This window comes from Phycodurus eques, chromosome 5, assembly GCF_024500275.1.
Source record: "Phycodurus eques isolate BA_2022a chromosome 5, UOR_Pequ_1.1, whole genome shotgun sequence".
NCBI classification, from domain to species: domain Eukaryota; kingdom Metazoa; phylum Chordata; class Actinopteri; order Syngnathiformes; family Syngnathidae; genus Phycodurus; species Phycodurus eques.
This window is the reverse complement of record NC_084529.1, coordinates 19,899,558-19,925,551: the sequence shown is the minus strand read 5'-3', so window position 1 is coordinate 19,925,551 and position 25,994 is coordinate 19,899,558. Positions and strand designations below refer to the sequence as shown.

Genomic DNA, 25,994 nt, shown 5'->3' with positions numbered 1-25,994 from the left:
CATTTGTTAGATCACTAGAAGGATTATGAAAAAAAAATGAATTCCAGGAATCTTAGGCTGGATTTAGTTAAAGTTTCACACGTGATTTTGTTTTGGGTCACAATTCAGTCATAGAAAAAAAAAAAAACGCATGAAATTGTCTATCCTTAGATTTGCATCAGGCCTCTTCTAAATGTGGATAAAAATCAGATATGAATGAGATACCTGCCAATGCCATTGCAGCGCTTCCCCCATCAATGCAAGCCTGACTTCATGAAAATACTCAGATCGATGATGTGTACACACCTGTATCTGCCCAAACAACACATATAAACAAAATATAAGACTTATATATATTAGTATGAACACTTTACACAAAACACCTGCAAAGACATGTTACATGACATATTGTAAGATAATTGATTACAATCTGCATCATAAATGCACAGAGCATTAAATAAGGAAAATAATTCTCGTCGGTGGCCAGCAAGGTAATTTCGAGGTTACCTGATTTTAAACTAATATGCTATGTGTCACTTGATACAGTACAGTATTCTAAGTGTTCTGTGGTCCGATGAGTCCACATTTCAAATTGTTTTTGGAAATTATGGATGTCGTGTCCTCCGGGCCAAAGAGGAAAAGAACCCTCCGGACTGTTATGGACGCAAAGTTCAAAAGCCAGCATCTGTGATGGTATGGGGCTGTGTTAGTTCCAATGGCATGGGTAACTTACACATCTGTGAAGGCACCATTAATGCTGAAAGGTACATACAGGTTTTGGAGAAATATATGCTGCCATTCAAGCAACGTCTTTTTCATGGACGCCCCTGCTTATTTCAGCAAGACAATGCCAAACCACATTCTGCACGCGTTACAACAGCGTGGCTTCGTAGTAAAAGAGTGCGGATACTAGACTGGACTGCCTGCAGTCCAGACCTGTCTCCCATTGAAAATATGTGACGCATTATGAAGCGCAATTTACGACAACTGAGACCCCGGACTGTTGAACAGCAGAAGCTGTACATCAAGCAAGAATGGAAAAGAATTCCACCTAAAAAGCTTCAACAATTAGTGTCCTCAGTTCCCAACTGTTCGACTATTTTCTCACGCACTTGTTCACAAAGAGGTGAACCTCGCCCCATCTTTGCTTGTGAATGACTGAGCAAACTCCGTGTGGAGTTTGCATGTTCTCCCCGTGCCTGCGTGGGTTTTCTCCGGGCACTCTGGTTTCCTCCCACATCCCAAAAACATGCATTAATTGGAGACTCTAAATTGCCCGTAGGTGTGGATGGTTGTTTGTTTGTGTGTGCCCTGCGATTGGCTGGCAACCAGTTCGGGGTGTACCCCGCCTCCTGCCCGATGACAGCTGGGATAGGCTCCAGCACGCCCGCGACCCTAGTGAGGAGAAGCGGCTCAGAAAATGGATGGATGGATGGATAGTTTGAACATTAAATATCTGGTCTTTGTAGTGTAGTCAATTAAATATAGGTTGAACATGATTTGCAAATCATTGTATTTTGTAACACAACGTCCCAACTTCATTGGAATTGGGGTTGTAGTATCAGAGCCGTGACAGAGGTGGAAACATTTTTCATTCAAAAAAAAAATAAAATTTAAAAAAATGATGCTGTACCAAATAGGGCTTGAAACTAAATATTGGCTATATAGACCTGATGACTTTATTAGAAAAAATGGAAAAAAATAGGTCTTATGTCACCCTCACTTTGTTGCCAATTTTCCATGCTGGCCATTAGAAATGTTAAGAAACTCTAATCTCTACTGCCAGTTAGACCTCGCAGGGCAATCAGGATGAAGGGGTCAGACCGTGTCAAGGTCTTCTGGGTTGCAGTTTCCTGTGAAGTTTTTATTGGCCTCAGCAGATGGCTTCCCTCTCCCCTTTCTGCATTGTTATGATGCCCATCTTTCTGCAGGGGTGAGTGGGTCACCGTAGCTGCAGATAGCCACAGGACGCCGAGCATTCGCTGTCGTTTCCTGAGCAACCGAAAGCGGTAAAATCGGCCAATTGGATACATTTGGAGGCACTCTTTGACAGGTTCAAGCAAGTACTGGGAAGCACTGTGCAGTTGAATGAGTCTGAAGTCTGAAACATGCTCAAACTTGGTTGTATTTATCCTGAAGTGCATTTAACAAAATACCTTTTCAGGCATTTAGGTATCTATAGAAAGGCACATTTTCTTTTGGCCTTGGGGCTTAAAACATAGAAGCAGGACAGCTTGGAAGTGTGTACTGTTTTTGTAGTGCAACTTGTATTATTTTTTGCAATATCCACTTTCCGCTTTAGTTTTGACAACTTCAGTTGCCCCCATCTCCCTCTCGGATTTTCAGTTTCCTCCATCTTTCCACTGTCCATATGATCACAAAAAACTTTCAAGGCTCTATATACATTCTTTAGAGCCCCCCTTGTGAGTCCCAGTACAGTATTTATGTTATTGATGTCATTTAAGATGGAGAAGGGGAGGGAAAATCAGTCTATGTTTCCCTTCAAACATGTGACCTCTGCCCAGTTTACATCTGAAAATAATTTGGGCCTACAGACCAGTCAGTGGATGGCTGACACAAACTCTTGTCAGGGGTGCAATGACAAAGCAGTGAAGAGTTTTTAGTTGAGCCTCAAGCCAAATGAGTTGTGGTGTGGTTTAGCGATAATAATCAGAGCAGAACTACCCTCTCAGGAGGCAGTAATTGTATGACGTACAGTTATGTCTGTATGTCGTGGAAAAATTCAACTATTTTTACCTTTTTCTAAAATGGAAGCATTTTGCAAAGTGATCACTTTGCCAATTGGAACAGCAATGTATGGGATTTGACTGAACGTTGGGTTCATTCCCAATGTCATCCTTTTAGCATGTTCACACCATTCATTAAAACGAAGTATGGTGTGATTTATCCAGTACTGCGGTTCGTGTGATTAAAATATTATCATTCGCATCCGGGTGTGCACCAAAGAAGTGCAGTGAGACCACTTTAGAAGTGGGTCTTTGTCTGTTTACAAGTTAAGTGGCCTGAAGTGTGAACACTCATGGACCAAAGACACAAACCAGTGTTAGGATGACAGTGAAATGCATTACTGAAATTATAGCAGATATGCATGGTAAAGTTATCAGAGCCACTGTTTCCTCTATGAATATCATGGAAACAATGAAACTCCTGAAGCTTTTTAAATAAGTATTTTGATTTCCTCAAGTCTGCGATTGGCTGGCAACCAGTTCAGGGTGTACCCTGCCTCCTGCCTGATGATGGCTGGGATAGGCTCCAGCACGGCCGTGACCCTAGTGAGGAAAAGCGGCTCAGAAAATGAATGGAAGGATGGATTTCTTCAAGTAAGCAAGGCTGTGTTCACACCTGTCATGTTAAGTACTGTTAAAACAAAATGGTGCAATTGTTCTACATTATTGGTCTACATCCTTCAGTCTGAGGTTAAATAGGCCACTGCTGTGATTGCAAAGCACCAATGTGGGCACCACGTACAGTATATTTTTTTTATTTGGTCTGTACCAGAGTACTGAACTAAGTGTGAATAAATCCTTAGACACAAACCCTATAACCGGAAAACCTTTGGTCCGGGTGGAGTATGGACTGTAGGCGTAAGTAGGACTGCTTGTAATATGACAGCATGCAACCAGTCAACAAAGCATTGTAGTCTACTTTTAGCCTGACCTGTTTTGCTTTAATTTGTTGACATTTTTGCCACACAAAAATCCCAGAGTCCAAATCACTGATGCTTGTGCACCACCAGCCTCAAATTTGATGATCTGTGTGGAAGATTTGGAAGATCTTTATTGCTCTCCAAGAGGCTCTGGTTTCATTTTGCTCTGACAAATGGACCAAGTAATAATTTCAAACTGGCGAAGCACTCCCACTAGCACTTGTCTTGGCAGCCTATATCCCCAATAAAGAACACAGAGAATTGCATAGACCTGGAAAACATTAAGTTATTTTGTGGATCCGTAGGAGATTTAACGTCTCCCTATCATTTACTTAAATTCGCTGATGTCATTTGTATTCCCTGCTTGTGATGGATTGACATGTAACTCATTCGGTCTTTACTGTGCTCTCCTCACGTTGTAAACAAATCCTTAGTTTTAGTCAACTCTTTTCCTCCTCTTGTCTGCTCATGCAGGATGCCAGCTGCTAGCACAATGACTGGTGGGAGGGCGCTACTGCTCTGTACAAACACTGACAACTGTATCTACCAATCAGTCAACGGGTAAGTCTCTCAAGTCATTCTCAGCTATTGTATGAGTGTCATGTACTAAGGATGTTAGATAGTTTTATTCGATGATCATTTGAGATTGGTGTTTTAGGGTGGAGACATTTGATCCAATCGATGCAGAATGGTCATCTTATTTGTAACTCAAAATCTGTAACATACAACGGGACTAAGAGAAGAGCAGTTGGGCATCTGGTTACTGTTATTGTCCCTGTCCTGTCACTGTCTAATGATGTCTTGCCATAGGACCATATGTCATCTTTTTAATGTTCATTAGTGCTATTTAGATTACATTGAATACAGTGTGTATTGAGTTGAATGTCTGTAAGAATTAAATGTTTTGAGGTTTTAGCATAATTTGTACTTTTCTCTCTTCAGTCGCTTTTTTCTTTAATTGTCAGAGGTCTTCTCCTCCACTAGTTAGATCAGTCTGTCCTTATTTCTTCTTCCCTCTCCTTCCCTTTGATAACCCTCATCGCAGTCCTGACAAGTCGTTGCCCCTTTTAATATCTTCCTCCTAAGTCGCTTGCCTTATCATAAACAAATTCACCTTCATTCAACCCCCCCGCAGCTCCCATGTTTTTCTTGGATTTTCTACTTGACCTACGTTTTCCCCCTCTGTTGCTTCATCCTTTATGAAAACTGCTGTTTCAACCGAGGGACAAGGAGGGGGGACAAAGCTGGGGAAAGGAACGAAGGACAGCGAGCCAAACTAATAAAACCAAATGCAATTTGGATGAGGATTACTTGGTTCCATGTTCTTGTTGGGCAGTTTCTTTTACAGAATCAGTCATTTTCCCAATAGATTTCCTGAAGATAGAATAAGCGTCACCCAAAGCAAGGCTACGTTTCCTCTGTTTGTTGGGAATTCAATCATTCTAAGAATGGGCTTTGGGATTTGGGGTCAAAACTTGGTTGGCTTGCTGTAGAAAAGATCTACACCTCGCCCTCTTCTTTTGTCTCCTCTATCGCTTACATAGATTTAGCTCCGTGTCAAGCTTGTAAACTTTGACCTTCTTACAAAGGGTTCAAAGAGTCATGACCCAGTAATCTTTTCGGACTGACTTACAGGCACCGTGCAGATGTCTGAGCTTTTTTCCTTGAACTGGAATTCTTGTTTACCCAGTAAAGTTCAAGCAAGTCTGTTTCAATGGACAAAGTGCCACCAAATGATATTGACATTTGTCAAATCTATTGTGGAGACAACAACTGAACATTCTATGTAAGTAATTTTCAACTGCAATTGTAGATCTACTCTAAAATGGGAGTAGTTATGGACTATTTTTCACAACAACAATAAATAATTCGTAAAAAAGTACCTGGGTACTTGGTGTTATCTTTCTGACAGACAAACAAACAAAACCTCTTTGGCCTTAAAGATTGTTTTGGGCCAAGTGTGAATCTTAATAGGGCCTGAGTACACGGTGCGAAAGCCGTCTTGAAATGTCTTTGTTTCTTTGTTGTTATTATTCTTAAGCAAAACAAATTTTGTGGGGTGTCCAACACTCAAAAACTAACAATATTTTGCAGGCATGCTTTTCCTAGTGAAAATGTACATTTGGTAGGAAGGGTGGTGGAATATAAAAAAATAAAAAATAAAAATACCCAGTAAATTAAAAAAGTCACTGATGGTGTAGTGGTACACTCGCCTGACTTTGGTGCGGGCAGAGTAGGTTCAGTTCCCACTCAGTGACGGTATGAATGTGAGTGTGAATGGTTGTCCGTGTCTATATGTGCCCTGCGACTGACTGGCAACCAGTTCAGGGTGTAGTCTGCCTTTCGCACGAAGTCAGCTGGGATAGGCTCCAGCGCCCCGCGACCCTAACCAGGATAAGCGGTGTTGAAAATAGATGGAATGGATGGATTAAAAAAAAAAAAACATCCCCAGAAGCTTATTTTGCTTAGCGCCATGTAATTCAGTAGACAAATAAAAAAAATGTCTGAAAAACCCATGCCCAAAAAGACACAGGAAGTCAGCATTTTTGTTTGAAGCAGCCATTTTAGTGCCATTGTGGCCATTTCCCGGAGTCTTTCAAAGATAAACTTGTCCAAGAAATGGATTGCTACTAAATTTGAGCGACGGAAATCCCGGCATGAAGTTGCTCGGGCTGTATTGAAAAGTATACCTTTATTATTGTTCCAGCAACTACATTGCTTTTTCTGGGCCCTAACAGTGACACAAAATCTGAGATATTCATTATGACAAAACCTACGCTGTGAAATTCAAATATAGTTGACCATTTTGATTTGATGATATTAATTTATGTTTCTGTTACTTTTCTAGGCTCCATTGCTGTGGCTTGAAGATTGGGGAGGCTCCGTCGTCTGTGGTGCCCCAACGCCAAGAGGTGTGTGGGCTACCAGGAGACAGAGACAAGAGGGACACTGCTGTGTGCGACATTCGTCCAATCTCCCCCCCAATCAGCCTGAGGGACAGCCCGTGTCCTCCTGGTAACATGCTGACTCACAGAAGAGCCGCCAGCACCAGTGACCCAAGGACTCCCAACATGGAGAACGGACAGTGCGGCAAGCTGAATAAGAGCCAAACGGGAGTCAAGACTGCAAGCATCCGCGATAAAATCTCCCAATGGGAGGGAAAAAAGGAGCCTAGCCAAGCCATTTCTACGGACACTTGTCCACTTAGCACAACGCAGAAGGAAATTGAGTCAGTGAGAAAAAAGGAATTCAAAGCTTCGGAGGTCCAACGGACGAACAGCAAGAGGTTTGTAAGCTGGGACAGGCAAGACTCAGGAAAGGAAAATGCCGGAAAGCTTGGGGATGTGAGAACTAAATCTCCTGAAGCCCCCTCAAACAAGGACAAAGAACTGATTCTAGAGCGAGGACTGCGGGCTACTAAGGCAACAGAGCAGCCCCAAGACAAGAAAACTGTTTTAACTCACGTTAAGAAACTGGAAAAGGCAACAAAAGAAGTTCCGGGTGGAACAACGCTGGCTTTTCCAGGGAATTACTTCTGCCCACCATCAAAAGAAGAGGTGGAAGAAACAGAAAAGCGTGTCAATGAACCCATTTTTGGTACTTTTGATGTGTCTCGGCCTGTTGGCTCGAGGTGGAGGAGAGAGGGGGATCCAGAGAATGTATACAGCGAGCCGGGTGCTCCCTCTATTAACCCTTTGCCAAAACCTCAGAGAACCTTCCAGCACCACACACCGCCTTCGACCCCAATTTCAGGGCCGGGCTCTTGTAAGGGCAAGAGGACTTTGCCGCCATTGCCCTCCATTCCCCCTCCACCTCTACCCACCTGCCCACCTCCCGGAGTTTGCAGGAGACCATGGACGGACAGATCCCACGACAACAACCACAGGTAAGACAGGATGGGAAATATATTCAATTCAGAACATTTTGGCCACCAATGAAGTGGGACAACCCATAAAATACAGCGAGTGATTATACGAATATAATGGAGTTAAAATGAGTCAAACTATGGTCAGCCACAGTATGAGGATTCTTCTGTCGTAAATGTTATGCAAGACTGCATTTTAGCTTCTGAAGAAAGAAAAATACTCTCTAGAACAGAAATTTCTTCATGTATGTTTGTTCATGTGTCATTTACAAGAAATCCAGTCGTCTACATTCCCCGTATTGTTTAAACATTGCAAATTACTTCCATCCAACGCCAGTATTAGGAATGAAATCACACACGTTGCACAATACTGTGCTTGGTTCTAAGGCTAAATAGGATGTTTCGATCACAGTTAACCCGTGCAGCCCAACCAAACAACATCTCCCAACATCTGCTGTAAATCCAAGCACCAGAGCAGTGACATCACTCAGTTTATTTATCCCACAGAATTAGCTAACTGTTTGGATGTGAGGAATGTACACATAACTCATTCAGTTTTCTAAAGCTTCACTGGAAGATGTAGCAGTGTGAGCCATGTCAAAAAGAGGCCCCTCACCTTTTTTTTTTTTTTTAGCTTTGACTCAAAAACCTCATATGTAACGCCTTTTTCCACTTTGCACATACGTTACGAAAAATTTATTTTGCACAATAAGGAATTGTGTAAGCAAAAGCCCTCCCTCTCTGTGACCTGGATTCTTGTGAGCTTGGCTCGGATCGGTTACATTCCACAATGTAACCGATCCGAACCGATGTGATGGTTGCACTCTCTTCAAGTGTGCTGTGTTAAGTCTCCCAAACTTTTTTCACCGTGAGAGATAAATTGGGAATTTTGCACACCAATATTTGGCAATCGCTGATAAAGACTCTCTTAAAAAAAAAATTATATTTCACATATTTAGTGAACAAGAGGTCTTAAATTTGATTGAAATATGAAGTCGTCATGATCTATCCTAATGAAATATCTTAAAAAGCAATGGATAACATTTATTCGTCAACATTTGAACCAATTTGTTGTCACTGGCACATGACTGGGAGAACCCAAATCCAACATTAGCGTCTAAGATTATTCCGGCCATTTTCTGTCGCATTTAATTTTTATGAAATATCATTCATTATTAGGGTCACGGCGGAGTCTTCAGTGGACCTAACATGCATGTTTTGGCGATTTCAGAAGAAGTCAGAGTACCTGGAGAAACTCCAGATAGGAAAGCCTGAGCTGAGATTTGAAACCAGAGCCTTTAAACTGAGGCAGATGTACTAACCACTAGGGCACAGTGCTGCCTGTAGCACCATTATAATACTTATTTTGGTATATTTCATAAGCAAAGCAAAGCAAATGTATTTATATAGCGCATTTCATACACAAGGTAACTGTTGAAAGTCATGGCGGAATCTATCAGATCACCAAGGTTTCGGACTTGGTCTTTGGTTTTTAAAGAGAGTGACTCCAGGTATTTACTAATAGCAATCCTCTTTTCTTCATTGCCATAAGAGATATTCATGTTTCCTTGTCCTCTTCAGGAAGTCGTACGAATTTGAGGACTTGCTCCACTCGTCTTCAGAAAGCTGTAGGGTGGATTGGTACGCTCAGTCCCGCCTGGGCCTCACACGCACTTTATCGGAGGAGAATGTCTACGAGGACATCATTGGTAAATAATACGTGCGATGCATATTAAATGCGCTTCTTTTGCACGTGTGTCGCAGAGAGGGGATGAAGAGGTGAAGCCGTGTTTGCTCTGGTTTTAATTTAGAGCCACGCTGCTCCACTTTTATTAAAAATGGTATGCCAAAACCCGACCTACATTCCTGCCTTATTGTCTGCGGTGTTATGCCAAGCCCACCACAAGCCTGTTTAATGTCATAACATATAATAGTGTTGTCGTATGGTCAAAGTCGATCGCTGGGGTAGCTGGCAGGAGGTATTTTATTGGCCGAGAGCAATAGAAATAGCAATGGCAATAGATTCAATGTTATTCCCCTTAGTGTTGTTATATACAGTCAATTAAGTTGAATTATATTTGAGTGATGTAGATGATTATTTTCTCTCACTTCCTATAACTGCCAATTATTACCTCCACCAATCATGTATTGAGGAAAGAGATGTTTGATCGCAGTTGGTTGGAAAATCCCACAAAATTGTGGTTGCTTTTCACTGTTTTCGTTGTGTGAATAGAACACACGAACCGAGACTCAAAATGCCATTGTGACCTTCAACCAGGAAGTGGCCTTTTAACTAATCAACAGGCAGGATACAACTGGCGTGCGCCGGAATTATTTTTTTAACAGTTCAGCCTAGGCAAAGGTCCCTCTACTTAGTGCCAGTTTTACACATTTATACAGAGCTTGCAAAATATTCTTGGTCAGCGCAGGTCAACTAAATGTTATGTAATGGTATATATTTGTATTACTGATGATAAATTGGGGAACAAAGTCACGCCTAATACATTAAAGCATTTCCAATGCAGTGAGCTATGGGCAACAGACAGTAAGTATGACATCATCCAGGCACTGCAAGTGATTAGATCTTCACCATTGCCACATCACATCCCCCCTGCCTTTGCATTCCTCTTGCATATAATGTCTCGCATTTCAGTTCCAATAAGTGTTTGGACTATGAAAAGTAATAACTCACTCGTCCCCGATTGAGATGCACATTTTTTAGTTCTAATCCACTGAGAGATGGTTATGCCATTACGGGTTGTCAAAATATGAGGTGCAATAAAAATCAGAAGGAAAATGCTACTTTTGTTGGCCATCACGTGGCCCCTTGATTCTCCGCATTGCCGCAATGAGCTGAGTAAGCACGCCGCTATGTCTGCTAGCTCTGCACATCTGGAGTAGGAATCATCTGGCTGATATGGAAAGATTTTTGGGTGATTTTATAAGAGGTTATTTCGTAATCTATGTGTTTCTGTTTTTATTTTCCTGAAGATCCTCCATCCAAGGAGAATCCCTATGAAGACATAGAGTTGGAGAGAAGTTGCCTCAGTAGCAAATGTGTTTCACCTGCCTCCTCTTCGCCCATTTTTGATACTCCAACTAAGGTACAAGAGTCAGAATGCATGGGTCCAGCCATTGCCTGTATTGTTTGTCCCCATTTGGGTCGTGGGTGAGCTGGGGTCTCGCCCAGCTTACTTTGGGTGAAAGGCGCGGGGTTTAAATGTAGTTATAAGTTTCTACTGTCTTTGTGCCAATAGCTTTGTTCCAGGCCTGCCTTCTTCAGGCAGAACTCTGAGCGACGAAGCTTCAAACTCTTGGAGTTACGCAAGGCCAACAGGGAGGCTGGCGTGTCCTCACCGTCGCGGGCCAGCCCGCCTTCCACACCCAGCAGCCCCGACGACACCCCTTGTCTCTCTGGGGACCCGTACAACCGGCGGCGGAGGAAGATTCCCAAGGTATCGCTCACACGATCCTTCTTTCTATTTTTCTACTACAGTCCAGATTATTTTGTGATGGGTATTTTGAATGCACCTAGAGTGGCCTTTTCCTGAACTTTTTAAGCCACACACGCCCTTCAATATCCTCACAGAGCTGGCACACCATTTCTTCTCTCATAAGCACCCTAAAAAAACAGCAAGGCATATTTAAAGGGGAAATATTTAAATGTTTTTTTTTTAATTAGTTTTTTTTTTTTTTACTTCTCCAAATCTATTGTGTCATCGTCGTACATGGGCACCATTTCAAGTTCTTCTATGTTGCTGCTGGCCCTGTTTTTTTTTCTGCCTATGTCCCTAAGATCTCAATGAATAACAGCCTCAACTCAGTTCAACTCATCTTTATTTCTAGAGCACTTAAAGAAGAAAAAACAATCATAGCTATAAAAAAGTGCTGTACATAAAGATCGGACATAAAACTTGAAATACAATAAATAATGTTAATATTATCATAAAATAAAATAAAAATAAACAAATTAATTAATACAGTTTTATTTTTTAATTAAAGTATACTTTAAAAAAACTCCTGCAGCAGCAATCTATTCAAGTACAGTAGCAGCAGTGGTGGGAAGTAGCGAAATACAAATACTATGTTACATCCCTCCACTGATGCTAACACAGTAGTCCTAATTACGCAAAATGTTTCTATGAAAAACACTTCTCGGCCATACAAATAGAACAATCAAATGAAGAACAGTAACAACGGTGGTACTCGAGCGGGCCTTATTGTGCCGCGTTATGACGTATTCTTATGCCGCTCTGCAAACTAGTTCATTGCGCCGTTTGTAATCTTGAAATGCGTATGTCAAGATCTTGCGGACACCCTTGGAGGGGGGTGCATGCGTTTGGGATCCCTGCCTTCGAGGGTTCATTAAAATCACGAATTGGAGCCTGGCAGACTGTTTATTAGCTTAAGTGGTCAAAGGTTTATTTTCTTTACCTCCTCCAGATGGTGATGAAAATCAATGGCATCTTCGAGGCTCGGAGAGGGAAAAAGCGCATGAAGAAGGTGTCGCAGTCCACGGAGTCCAGCTCAGGGAGAGGTAAGAGATTACTTAAGTTATTTTGTCAGAGAATTGTCTCATTTTGTCCGTTTTTAACACAGTGACTGATGAGAACAGCGAGTCAGAAAGTGACACAGAGGAGAAACTAAAAGGTGAAAAACAGCACTCATTTGTTAGCGTGGACAAGATATGGCCGTTTTTTGGATCTCATGTTGTCTTTGCTGTCCTTTAGCTCATAGCCAGAGGCTGGTGTCGATCCAGTCAATGCTGAGGCAGACGGGGCGGTACCGGACCTTGGAGAGGGATCTGACGGAGGAGCGAAAACTCTTTGAGTACTTCATCGTGGTGGCCCTCCACAAGACCAAAGCTGGAGTTCCTTATCTTCCGGAAGTCACGCAGCAGTTTCCTCTCAAGGTAAACAGACAGTAGCATTGGCTAAAACCAAACATAAAAGCACAATTTTAGCTAATGAGAGGCTTGGAATTGTTTATTTTTTTATTTTTAAAGAATCAGTAATGTGCATTTTCACTATACATTACTGTACCTCCAAGCAGATTTGACTGAATAAAATTGGGTTCTGTGCAAAGACACATGTGTAGTATTTACTTGAAACTTATTGATGACCACTGAAATGCTCCTAAAGGCATTCAAAATTCCTGAACATGGAAAAATCTTGCACATAAAATAAATATACACTATATTTTTTGTCTGATTAGTAGTATTCATAAAAGTATTATTTTATTATGTGTAAAAAATGTTGATTGTTAAAACTTACCAAAAAATACTATTTAAAATATTACTGAACATGAAAAAAAGTTTACATTACTGTATTTTTATTATTCATTAAGATTATTTAACAGAAAAAATACAAAAAGTAATGTTGAGAATATTACTATGAAAAAATGATTACTTTCCTTTAATTTTATTATTTAAGATTGTTTTATATTAAAAACATTAAAGTACAAAAAACATTACAGTCCTGTACAGCAAAAAGATTCCTGAACCTGAAAAAAGAAATCTTTAAAATAATTTGATCCACACCTGACAGTTTATGACACCTGCCAGATGCTGCATTTTGTTTTAAAAAAGAAAGAAAGAAAGAAAATTTTAGAATTTCCATTCACGCTAACTACTTATCCACTCAAACAGTTTGGTGCAGTAACTTTCACTGGCAGTGAAGCCACTTATCAAAAAAGACTGATGCTATTACAAGCGCTCTCGGAGAAAATGTAATGATAACGTTGTTGTATTTTTCAATCCAGCTTGAACAGAGTTTCAAGTTCATGCGGGAGACAGAGGACCAGCTGAAGGTCATCCCTCAGTTCTGCTTCCCCGACGCCAAAGACTGGGCGCCTGTCGACAACTTCCCCAGGTCGGTCAGTGGTGTACAATAGTACTGTTTGGTGTTAGTTGTTAATAGCGACTGGTTAGCATGCAGACTGGAAATGACCTGCGCCTCTTTAAGGCTGAGACGCTGAAAAGATGATGAATGCTTACAAGGGGGGGGTGATAAATTTCAAACCTGACACTTAGTTTAGTATTGCAAGAACACCTTTTCTTTCTGGGAGGTTATAATTTAAAAGCCGCTCAATGCTCACATTGTTGTGAGAGACGAGCCCAGACGGGAGTGGCTAATAATTACCTGGAAGTAAATGCTGCATGGGTCAGGGGGTCATACACCTACATACCAGCAGATCAGGTCATTAGAGGTCAATGGTTACATGCCAGGATAGTACTAAGTTGTATGCTAACGTCCCATCATATAGTATGTGATTTTATTTTTCTTTCTTTCATATTTCCAGTGAGACATTTTCATTTGTGCTGACCGGCGAGGATGGAAGTCGTCGCTTCGGCTACTGCAGACGATTACTGGTATGTACTAAATGTGTCTAACTACTTTGCCCAACTGACACACAATTGTCTTATCTGCACTAGTAGGTCAAGCTTTTTTTCCTAGAATTGGACTAGTAAATCATCCATTTCGCTCTGAAGTGGCCATTTTAGGGATCCTCCAAAATCAAAGTAATCCTAGAGAATTATACAGATTGCTAATAAATCGGAGAGATAGATTGGGGGAAATCATTTTGTGATCCCCTGCTGAATTTGTAAGTTTACTCAATTACAAATAAATTTAGTCTCCATTTTTTATGGTTGTTTTATTGATTATGGTAGCAGAAAGAATATCAGTCAAAAATGCATTTGAAAAATACACAATATAAAAGTTTGAGTGAAATATGTATTTGATCCCTGAGAACTTGGGCACAATTCTGGCTCCCCCACTGTGGCTGGTGCCCATGTGGCACAATCAACCAATTACCAATGTAGTGAACAACCCGCTTAATCACAGTTCAGGATTTGCAAATTTGCACACTTGTAGATTTTTGGGGGACCCTATCCTCAGTTATTTGCTAAAAATCTTGTCTCGTCACTGTTTTGGTGCTCTGGCCCAAGCAATAAAACTAATACTTAGGCGCCATCCGATGGAATCTTGGTGTTGTTATTATGTTAAATTCATCGATAGAGTTTTTTCATCTGCATTCTGTTTTGTTTGTTGTCTTTTAATACACCTCGTGCACCATCAAAAGTGAAAATGCAGCTACCAATAATAGCTGTATAGTCTACTGTGCTGTTACAATTTGTCTGTATTCCCTATGTGTGTCGATGCCAAAAGATGAGTTTCATGACTAAATACGGTTTGTGTAAAGTGCTGGTGCGCATTTTTGTTTTCCCATGTGTGATGTCACGTCAGTTTGTGCTAGCGTGTTATTTAGGTTACTATGCAAGCTAATACTCTTGATGAGCCTCCTGTGAAGGTGGTTTGCTTGTGTTGAATAATTTAACAACTGCATATAATTGTTAATGTAACATGGGTTCCTGATTGTGTACATGCTAGATGCCTGGTGTTGGTGCTTTATCATCCTCTCCGTTTTAAGTGCTTTGCGACCACCTTGTGGCATGTCTATGCAATTACAAACCCCTTTTTGGTGGAGGCGTTAACTATTTGCTTTTCGTGGTAGGGTCGATCAATCCACGCAAATTGCGGGTGTTCGCTGTACTCCTGATCCCAGCTTGTTATGTATATTTAGCACACCACTTCTAGAAATTAGTTTCTTAACTTAGGATCTAGATCTGATTTTATGGTTGCAATGTTTTTGCGTGTTCATACGTGTTGGCAATTTGTTTAAACAGTGTGTCTCGATATGTTTACCTGTAAATGTGTTTAAAAAGATGTGGGAGTGGTAAAACTGTTTTAAAAAATGTATCTGGTCTCTTTATATCGTGGATTTTCATCTATTGTAGGTGGGTGAATGAGGCTGCATTGCAAGACAAATGACTGTTTCTGTCTTCCCTCCTGTTTGTTCACAGCTCAGCGGTAAAGGTCGAAGGCTCCCCGAGGTCTACTGCATCGTCAGCCGGTTGGGCTGCTTTGACCTCTTCTCTAAGGTATGAGTCCAGCAAATGCACCCTGAAAATGCTATAACATCCGAGCAGTGACAGTAAAAGCGCACCAGCATGACCACCCTCTGCGCCCGCAGAGCCAAGCCCACCCTTGTGTGCGGTCTTAGTCCCTGGCTGGCCTTGTAGTTCAGGCTCCAGCGCAGAGACACGCATGTGTGTGAGTGTGTGTGTGTGTGCAGCTGATGTGGTTACTACAGTGGAAATTAAAGATTTACAGGCATTTCCACTTTAAAATGTCTGTTTACTCCCGGCATGGCTTAATTAGCACGACGAGTAAATATGTCCTTGAAGTAGTCCTTTGCTTTGCAACTTTGTTCAAACTACTGCAACCACTTAATGATGAATCATTCGCATGTTATCCTATTTCATTGTGCCGTAAATATTGTAGACTTTAATGTGGAAAGGGTGACAGATACTCGTATCTCAAATCATCTTTGCCCACTGAAATGAATGGAAATTACATTCATCTATTCCCGCCCACCAAAAACAGCAACACAATGTAACATGTTTTTAATTAAGACAAAGAGCACTCTATCTAGTATTGTACTTTGTAAAAGCATACAGTAATAACAGTTTGTTAAACAGTTTGTGGATCATCATTTCATGCTTTAATTGATTAAGGGCTGCTGTCTTGGCCACCAAGGGGCAGTCTTAGAAATACAGATGTACTGTAGGTAGATTTGATGAATTTAACACAGGCACTCTTGCAACTATACTGCAATTTAAAAAAACAAAAAAAACAAGAAGGGTTTAAAAAGGAAAAAAAAGTCTTAGGATTACAAGAAAAAAAAACACGCTTATTTTCCGAGGTTTCAAAAGTAATGAACAACTGAAGCAATGTATCAATTCTTCGCTTGTAAAATCTTTAAAAAAATCTTGTAATATTTTTTTCTGTCATGTAATATGTACTGATTTTTTTTCCCTCCTCTGAGAAGAACAACGATTGCCTTGGCTTCAGTGTCTACTGTGACAGTGAAGCGGAGAAGCAGTATAGAAAATGGATGGATTTTGCTAATACAAATACATGGATGTTTTCAGATCCTGGACGAGGTGGAGAAGAGGAGAGCCATCTCACCTGCGCTGGTGCAGCCCTTTATGAGAGGCATCATGGAGGCTCCTTTTCCTGCTCCGGGAAGGACCATCAGTGTCAAAAACTTCCTGCCTGGCTCTGGAACAGAGGTGAGATTCGGTCAGCCTGTGTTTTTTCCATCACCCTCGCACACAGTCGCGTCACCACCCCGCTGTCGTCCCGCCCACAGGTGATTGAGCTGTGTCGGCCGTCCGATTCTCGTCTGGAACATGTCGACTTTGAGTGTCTCTTCTCCTCGTTGAGTCTGCGGCTGCTCCTGCGAGTGTTCGCTTCCCTGCTTCTGGAGCGCCGGGTTATCTTTACTGCTGACAAACTCAGGTTGGCCTCAGTATTCTTATCACCCATCGACCATGCCTCAGCTCAGTAGTTCTCAAACTGGAGTCCCTGGACAAACGGGTGTCAACAAGCTGTAACATGGGAATTTGCAAATAAATAATGTCATTTTAAAAAAAAATGCATATCTAACAGTAGAGGGTGGGTAATCCACTCACCACATTACCATAAGTAAAACAAAAAAAGTAATAAAAATTAAAAATAAATAAATTAATATTTGGAAGTATCTCCTATATATATTTTTAGATCAGCAGGATAGATATTATTTAGTTAATGATGAATTGTTTCTACCATCTGTGTTATCTGATTGGTGACTTGTTTCCTCCCTTTGCTGCAAAAGTCTTTACCCATAGACTCTTGTTAAAAGTTGTACCATAATTTCTCGTGTAAAATCCGCAATTTTATTCCCCCCAAAAAATTATCAAAAGTCAAACGTGCGCATTATACATAGGTATAGGGGCAACTGGAAAAAAACTTTCACATTTTAGAAATGTATGCCGCCATCTAGTGGTTATTAAAAAGCTGTACACTTTAATTCCAAAATCCCACCGCCACCTAGAGGTTATGAGAAAGGTGTAGCCTACACTTTCATTCCAATATGACAAGGGTTCGCATGACTGCATATATGTACAGTTGTGCTCATAAATTTACATACCCTGGCAGAATTTGTGAATTTTTTATTTTTTTTTTAACATGACAGATGACTGAACAACAACCATCATTAATTTCTTTATGGTTATGTTTTGTTTAATGATAATGCTTTTCTGAAATGCTTGACCGTTTAATTTGAATCGCGTTAAAATAAAATGAAATGTGTTTCACCTGGTCCTTCATGTTTTCTTTAAAGAATTGTACCCACAAATTCTGCCTGGGTAATCAAACATATGAGCACAACTGTGTGTTTTCTAATTTACGAAATTAAAGTAGGGCTGTGAATTTCAAAATAAGAGCAAGTAAATAAAAAATGTATTACGTGTTCAAATAAAGTGCTTAACTTCAGAATTATTCTTTAAAAAATAACAAAATTCAGATAATATTTCATGTTTTGATCATATGGATAGAAGCAAAATCAGGCATTGTAAAAATGCATTATACATAGGTAGAAGGGTTTTTCAGAATTTTGAGGTCAACTTTGGGGGTGCGTATTATACATGGATCCGCATTATACACAAGAAATTACGGTACATGTTTAGTAACTTCTCTTCCATACAAAAGATAGGAGCATGTTGGGGCGCACGTCCAGGGCTGAATGCATTTAATTTATTTTAATTCAACTGAATTTGGTTATGTTCCTATCTATTAAACAAGGTCATGAATATTTCTAAATATAAATATTTATAAGAGTTCGCTCGACCCAAAAAGTTTGAAATCCCTGCCCTGTTTTAGCTAATCTGTTTAACTGAAGAACGGCACGTCAGACTCTTCAAAGTGGACAAATAAATCCTCACGAAACTAACAAGTGTTAGAGGAAAGAATGCCGCTGTGTTATACGGTTGCATGGGGAATAATGGCATCTTCTTTGAAAAACTGTCATGGATGCCAGAGTAAAGAGAGTCCTGCGCCCACACAATTCGCTAAAGCTTTTAAAAGTCTGCAGTGTGTAACTATTATATTAGCACAGTGGCCCCAAGCTGTGCCGCACCTGGTCCAGCTTCAGTGGCAGCAGCCATTTAATCAGGATTTAATGAAAGCAACATGTGCCCCGTGCTTCAGCTCATATAAACGCATATCAATAAATTGTATCATCACTGTTCTTCAAAGAATTGTTAGGGCCACAAAGGAATTAAAAAATATATATTGTATGAAGATGTATTTTTATTTATTTATGTGTTCAGAACAAGCCCGCACGATGGCCGACTGGTTAGCATTTCTGCATCACACTTCTGGGGACCGGGGTTCAAATCCCGGCCCCGCCTGTGTGGAGTTTGCATGTTTTCCCCGTGCCTGGGGGGGTTTTCTCTGGGCACTCCGGTTTCCTCCCACATCCCAAAAACATGCGTGGTAGGTTGATTGAAGACTCTAAATTTCCCGTAGGTGTGAATGTGATTGCAAATGGTTGTTTGTTTCTATGTGCCCTGCGATTGGCTGGTGACCGGTTCAGGGTGTACCCTGCCTCCTGCCCGAAGATAGCTGGGATAGGCTCCGGAAGCCCTCGACCCTAGTGAGGATAAGCGGTAAAGAAAATCGATGGATGGATGTTCAGAACAAGGCATATGGTTTTTAGAAGTGTTTAGTCATTGTTTACAGAAAAGAAGATAAACAATTCAATAGAAAGATATAATTTTTTTCAGTTTTTTCAAGATATTTTTTTCAGTTCAAGTTCTTATTCTTATAAGAGTAAGAGCATTTTTATTTTTTGAAACAAAAAGACAATTTTATAAGAATAACGTCATATTTTTCTGAGTGAAAAAAAATCCTAATCTGACATCAAATAGTTTTTTTTAGAAATAAATTCAATGTGAGGATTAAATTGTATATATTTTTATTTGTAATTTTCCAGAAAGAAAAATTTATTGCACTTTTTTGTTTCTCGAGTTAAGTAAATACTATCATAGAAAAAAATTGAAAAAGGAAAAAAATAATATTACAAGAATTTTTTGGGAGGAAGAAAAAAACCTATTTTACGAGGTTTCTAAATGTAATACTAAAATGATGTTTTGATCGTTCACTTGTTCATATATCATTTCTTTTTAATCTCATAAATGAAAATTTATTGCTCTCGTAACATTCCCATCTTTTGTTGTTGCAAAGAATAACACTTTTATTCGCTGAAAAATATGACTCTAGTCTCCTTAGATTCCGATATAAGTCTCAGAATATATTATGGTCGCTGCATATTTTCATCAACGGGCGAGAGGAAACTTGGTCTCATCAATCTTTTTTTTTTCTTTTTAAATGAATTAAATGTGAACAGATTAAGCGAGCTGTGTGCTGTTGTGCATTCTTTTTTCCGAGCGCAACGTTCCACTCACGCTAGCAGTGTATATTCATTCATCATTTCCACACACCTTTGGCTTGATCGAACGCATGCATTCAGCCAGAGTAGTCTACTGCCATCTAATGTTAGAAATGTTAAATTGTACTATTTTGCCACAACCGTCACCAACCACATCAATTCCACCCATCCATTTTTCTATAGCACTTATCCGCATTAGCGCCTCGGGTGAGCCAGCATTACAATTGGAAAAAAAAAAAAGACAAAATAAATGTTTGGAATCAACAAAAAAGGTGCTTACAACTATGGAAAACCCACCATAAATTAATACGCTATATGATATTCCAGATGATATCATGTAAATATCATGTTTACTATCATGTATGTGTATCACTAGTGGTTCCTTGTTGTGTCTTGGCAGCACCTTGTCGCAGTGTTGCCATGCCGTGGTGGCGCTCCTCTATCCGTTCACCTGGCAGCACACGTACATTCCCGTGCTGCCACCTTCCATGTTGGATATCGTGTGTACGCCGACCCCCTTCATTGTCGGACTGCTCTCCAGCTCGCTGCCTCGACTCAAAGAGCTTCCTATAGAGGAGGTAAGACCAAACCACAAGGAGGTACTTAAGAGTTTTGTCACATCCATGATCATCATTAAGTTCAGTTCAGTGGTATTTAACTTTTAAGTACAATGCGTTTGCATTTATTCTATTAGAATTGTTTGTTTTCAACCATTTGTTTAGGTATCATTTTTATTTAAGTTGTTCAGTGTACTTAAAAAAATGTTAGGAAAATGATTGCCTTACTTTTTTTTTTTTTTAAGTAAACTCCCAACCCGAATTAAAGGTAAAGTGCAAAACAATTTAAAGTTGGGTCAACAGATTCCTAAGTTTACTTAGATTTCAAGTAAGATTAATGAATGACAGCAAGTAAGTTTACTCTTCCACCTTCATTTGTCTTACTATTTTAATTGAATCATAATTGTTAATATTAAAACTGTACATAATTTTGGAGTGGCTTCCAAAAATGAATATATATTTTTAGGAATAAAACCTCTGCCTTGTTTTGGATGAACACTTTTAATTGTAGTCATGACTGTGGTACCTGGAGAGCTAAGTTTTATTTTAGGCCATACTTGGTTTGAGAACATGCGATTGGCTGGCAACCAGTTCAGGGTGTACCCCACCTCCTGCCCAATGATAGCTGGGATAGGCTCCAGCACGCCCGCGACCCTCATGAGGAGAAGCGGCTCAGAAAATGGATGGATGGATGGATGGTTTGAGAACCGCTGTCTTATATCTCCTGCAGGTCCTGGTGGTCGACCTCGGCAACAGCCGCTTCCTACGGCAGGTAGAGAACATAAAGACATATGGAGAACAGCCTAAATGTTTCCAGAATTGATTGGAACAGATGTTGTGTTTCAATTTATTATATTTAGTGTGGACTTTTTTCCCCCTCCAACAGATGGACGACGAGGACTCCATTCTCCCCCACAAGCTGCAGGCAGCGCTTGAACATGTACTGGAGAAGAGGAGGGAACTGGCCTCTGACAAAGGAGACCTGCTCAATGGTGACCATTCACATTTATCCTTACTGGTGGAGTGGAATGAAGTTCCCTAAGATGGCAAAGTTAACGCTTCAATACTCGTGCGTTCCTTTACTTTTGCTACGCTCATGTTTCTTAAAAAGAATCTTGGGCTGGACTTACTTGTGTTACACTTCGCTTGGTGCCTCAGGTGTCATTCATTCTCTTTTTGGAAAACGCTTAATGGAATTCTGCCCTCTTAAATTGATATACGTAAAATACTGTATAAAAAAATCATAACCAATACCAACACAGACTGGTGGAATCAGGATCCCAAGGCTGGCAAAGTTAGCGCTTTGATACTTGTGCTTCTCTGTACTTTTTCCATGATCAATAAGGAATCGTCAGTAGGCTGGACTTACTTTATCGTGTTATAGTTTGCTTCTGCATGTCAATGTAAAGAGGTTTAGCTCTGAGCCTCAAGTGGCAGAAGTACTATTTGATCTCTTTTTATAAGAGACTTCAGTGAGATTTTGCCTCCTGAAATTGATAAAAAACATTTGCATAAAATAGTCATACCTAATACCAACACAGACTGGTGGAATGAGGTTCCCTACGCTGACAAAGTTAGCCCTTCTGGACTTCTGGATGTTACACATTGCACTTTACCGCTTCTATCTTTTCCTCTGTCGCCTCCCAGACTCCAGCTCGCTCAGTACGGTGGTGTCGGAGGCCTTTGTTCGCTTCTTTGTGGAAATGGTCGGCCATTACTCGCTCTTCATGGGCGGGTCGGAGCGGGAGGACGAGTCGTCCCTCTCGTCTCCCACGTCGCCCTCCTCCTTTCTCCTCGTCCTCCTCCTCCTCCTGCTCCTCATCCTTCCAGCGGGAGCCCTTTCGTAAGGCGGTCACCTCCAAGAGTTTGAGGAGGTTCCTGGAGGTGTTCATGGAGACCCAGATGTTTACAGGCTTCATCCAGGAGAGGGAGCTTCGCAGACAGGGCCTCAGAGGTACTATAAAATAAATGAATACCTGCTACCAGCACTGACTCGTGGGATGGAATAAGGTTCCGTAGATTGGCAAAGTTAGCATAGCCATACTTCTGAATCCCTGTAGTTTTTTATACACACTGTACTGTATATTTCTCTTCAAGAAAGAGCAGACTGGATTTGGCTTTTGACAGTTAGCTTGTGCATCTGAATGTGAAGATGTTTAGCTTTGAGTTTCAGTTGGTGGTAAAATTAAATTTAATCTCCTCTGAGAATAACCTTCACGGATATCTCCCCTATAAAATTGATATGTATAAAAAGTACTATAAAAATGCATACATAATACTGACAACAGAGTGAGAGAATGGAGTTAGGTTTCCTAGGCTGGCGAAATTAGCGTTTCAGTACTTCTCCATCATCTCAGTTTTGGCATGCACATATTTGTCCATAGGAATCTCTGTACTGAAACACACAGACTGATGGAATGGAATGAGGTTCCATAGGTTGGCTAAATTAGCACGTCAGTACGACTCCATCAATGCAATTTGCGTATTTGGTATTTGTCAAGAAGCATGGGCGTACTTTATTATGTTAGTGAGCTTGTGCATGTGAATGTGGGAAGAATTAGATTTGAGCCTCAGGTGGTGGTAGAATCGAATCTATTCTTGAAATAAGGTTCATGGAATTTTTCCCTGTAAAATTTATATCAAAACATTTGGTAAAAATCCTAATCCCAGCACAGGATGGTGGGAAGGAATGAGGTTCCCTTTGCTGGCAAAGTTAGCACATCAATACTTCTGCATCGCTGAAGGTTTGGTATGCTTATATTTGTCAACAAGGATAAGTTTACCTTATTGTGTTCCTGTTAACTTTTGTGTGTGACTGTGAAAAGGTGTACAGTAGCTCTGAGCCTCGGGTGGTGGTGCAATCCCATCTCATCTTGGAATAAGAATCATGGAATAATCAAACCTTAATGTAAAAAAAAAACAAAAAAAAGCTCATACCTAATAACACTGACAACAGACTGGTGGAATGGAGTGAGGTTCCCAAGGCTGAAAAAGTAAACGCGTCAATACTGCTGCATCTCCGCAATGTTTATGCGCATATCTGAAGACAAGAATCAGACTTTTTTTGTATTACAGTTAACTGGTGAATCTGTAGATGCTTAGCTCTGAGCCTCATGTGAATGTAGAAGTCATTTTCTTGATGAATTGTGTCCTTCCTACTTCAGGTCTGTTTGAGGTACGAGCACAGGAGTATCTTGACTCACTTCCTGGGAGCGAGCAGCGAGGAGTCAACAAGTTCTTAAAAGGCTTAGGTGAGCCTTTTTGACTGGTGGCAGACCCTTTTAGAAAATATATCTTCGTTTTTGTAAAAATGTTGTTTCCTATGTGTAAAAATATGAATTATTGTGACATTATGGCTTTTTTTTCTAAATAGGAAACTTTAATTAATAAGGTATTTAGGGTTACACTGGGTAGTTACAGAATGTTTGATTGCTGTTATGATTATGAAGCGGTCCTTGGAAAAATGTGTCCCCTAAACCCAAAGTTTGCGAACTCCCGTTTTCATGTTGAACTTTGTTCTGATATTGTCTTTCTCATTATTGTTTTTGAAGGAAACAAGATGAAATTCCTCTCCAAGAAGTGATGCTTGCAAACATGATGACGAAAGAAGGTGGGGGGAAATAATCTAGGTAGCTTTCAAATGAATGGAGGACCCTTAAAGTTGAATAAACTCATTCCAAGTTGTGTGTGAATTCCTATCCTGGATAAGCTTTCAGTGTAAAGCAAAGCACAGTGTAAATACTTCAGGAACCTTCTGGAGCACTCATCCATTCCAACTATTTCCTGTAGAAGTTTTGACACTAGTACAACTTCTTCTTCAACAGGAGGCTTTAATTTATATTCTTTTTTTTTTTTTGTATCAACGTAATCTCCCTTTTTTGTGTGTGTGTAAAGAAATCTCCTGTAGTTTGTTCATAGGCTTTATTTAACAAGATCTAGACTTTTTTTTGTTGGGTGTACGTACCACTCTTACAAGTAAATTAACTGTTTTTGTATGTTTATCATCAGAGTAGGTATGAGCACCAAATGAAAGGTAGAGGAAGAAAATGTGAAGACGAGCAGAAAATGAATGTGAATTCTCGAGTGTCAAAATGTATGATGGGGGGGGGGGGGGTGAATTTGACACGCGCGCATGGGTGTGTGTGGTAGGTCAATCAGTATCTATAGGTTTGCCTTAACCTTTGAGAATGGAACGTTATAAATAAAGTTGTAAATTTAATTTGATGGCACTTTTATTTGGACTGTAACGTTTTGGGAATAATTTTGTACCCTTCTCCTGACTGATATTGTTGCTATGGAAGCTCTCCAGGACCATGCCTTGTGCTGCAATAAGATGTGACTACAAAACTATCAGGAAAAGCCTACTAGAACATCTGAACTTTATTTGGGGTTAAATCAGAGGCACTTTAAATGGTGGCTGGTGAATGATGAGCTATGTTGGTCTCATCTTTTTTATATCACAAAAACCTGGCATTTGAACAGGGGTGTGTAGACTTTTTATTTCCACTTCTAAACCACTCAGTGGTTTAGAAAGCAGACTTAAAACAGACATTACCGTTGTTTATTTTATTGCAGCCTTTAAAAGGTAAAAACCAGTTTGGCGAAGCACTCTATTGTACAACTTGTAGAGGGAGTTCCCAAACCTTTGAAGGCAATATTCATTGACTCGTCAAAAGTGTTTGCCTTGGCTTTCAAACACTGATAACATATCCTTGATTTAGCCCATGATGTGGTTTCCATACTGATCTACACGAAGGATTGTACATCTGCATACATTATGTAACATCATTTAAATCTTGATGGACATCCTGATCTCAATGAACCTCAGTTTATTTTTTATTTTTTTATGTACACTTCTGGAGCCGAGGGCAGTAATTCCTAGAATTACCACTGGGGGGTCCCATTGCTTCATACCTACAATTGCAGACAACAATAGTTCTCTGTGGACAGGAAATTTGTCCTTGGTAGGAAAATTCTGTTTCTCCGGGCACTCCGGGTTTCTCCCCACATCCCAAAAACATGCATGGTAGGTTAATTGAAATCTCCAAATTGCCCCGAGGAGTGAATGTGAGTGCGAATGGTTGTTTGTTTATGTGTGCCTTGCGATTGGCTGGCGACCAGTTCAGGGTGTACCCCGCCTCCTGCCCGATGATAGCTGGGATAGGCTCCAATGCTCCCGCGACCCTTGTGAGGATAAGCGGCTCAGAAAATGGATGCATGGATGGTGTGAAATCTTAACTCACAGCATTAACATTAGCATTTGAACATTATTATTTGTCAAAATGCTTACTCTCTGCATTCAAATAACAGAAGATATGTTTTCCACACACAGGATAAAGAATTTCCACGATAAACACATTTTGATGCACAATATCTTTAGTCCGCATACTTGAGTCTAAGCATTTGCCCTGTAGGAAAAAAATAACCAAAACTTTGACACACTGTATCATTGGTGTTGATGCTTGACTCTCAGAATTCATATCGGAATAAAAATAATGTCATAATTCACTCACACAATAAAACCTAATATAAATAAGGGTGAATAGTCGACGCTCAGCTTTCACACAATAGAATACACATTTTTGACACT

At 40.3% G+C, this 25,994-nt stretch overlaps 1 protein-coding gene across 1 annotated transcript in view; it reads left to right on the top strand.

Moving 5' to 3' along the window:
- Positions 1-24,613, top strand: part of si:dkey-82f1.1 (DENN domain-containing protein 2A) — a 39,805-nt gene extending 15,192 nt beyond the window's left edge. Inside the window, 20 exon segments of the mRNA XM_061676594.1 lie at positions 4,121-4,207; positions 6,495-7,532; positions 9,093-9,220; positions 10,503-10,615; positions 10,769-10,966; positions 11,955-12,048; positions 12,111-12,161; positions 12,242-12,423; positions 13,272-13,381; positions 13,812-13,881; positions 15,376-15,453; positions 16,507-16,647; positions 16,728-16,876; positions 20,248-20,425; positions 21,135-21,176; positions 21,291-21,396; positions 22,052-22,184; positions 22,186-22,358; positions 23,569-23,655; positions 23,956-24,613. Coding sequence (XP_061532578.1) covers positions 4,122-4,207; positions 6,495-7,532; positions 9,093-9,220; positions 10,503-10,615; positions 10,769-10,966; positions 11,955-12,048; positions 12,111-12,161; positions 12,242-12,423; positions 13,272-13,381; positions 13,812-13,881; positions 15,376-15,453; positions 16,507-16,647; positions 16,728-16,876; positions 20,248-20,425; positions 21,135-21,176; positions 21,291-21,396; positions 22,052-22,184; positions 22,186-22,358; positions 23,569-23,655; positions 23,956-23,987 — 3,189 coding nt within the window. The 5' untranslated portion in view covers position 4,121 and the 3' untranslated portion in view covers positions 23,988-24,613.
- The last annotated feature ends 1,381 nt before the right edge of the window (positions 24,614-25,994 follow it).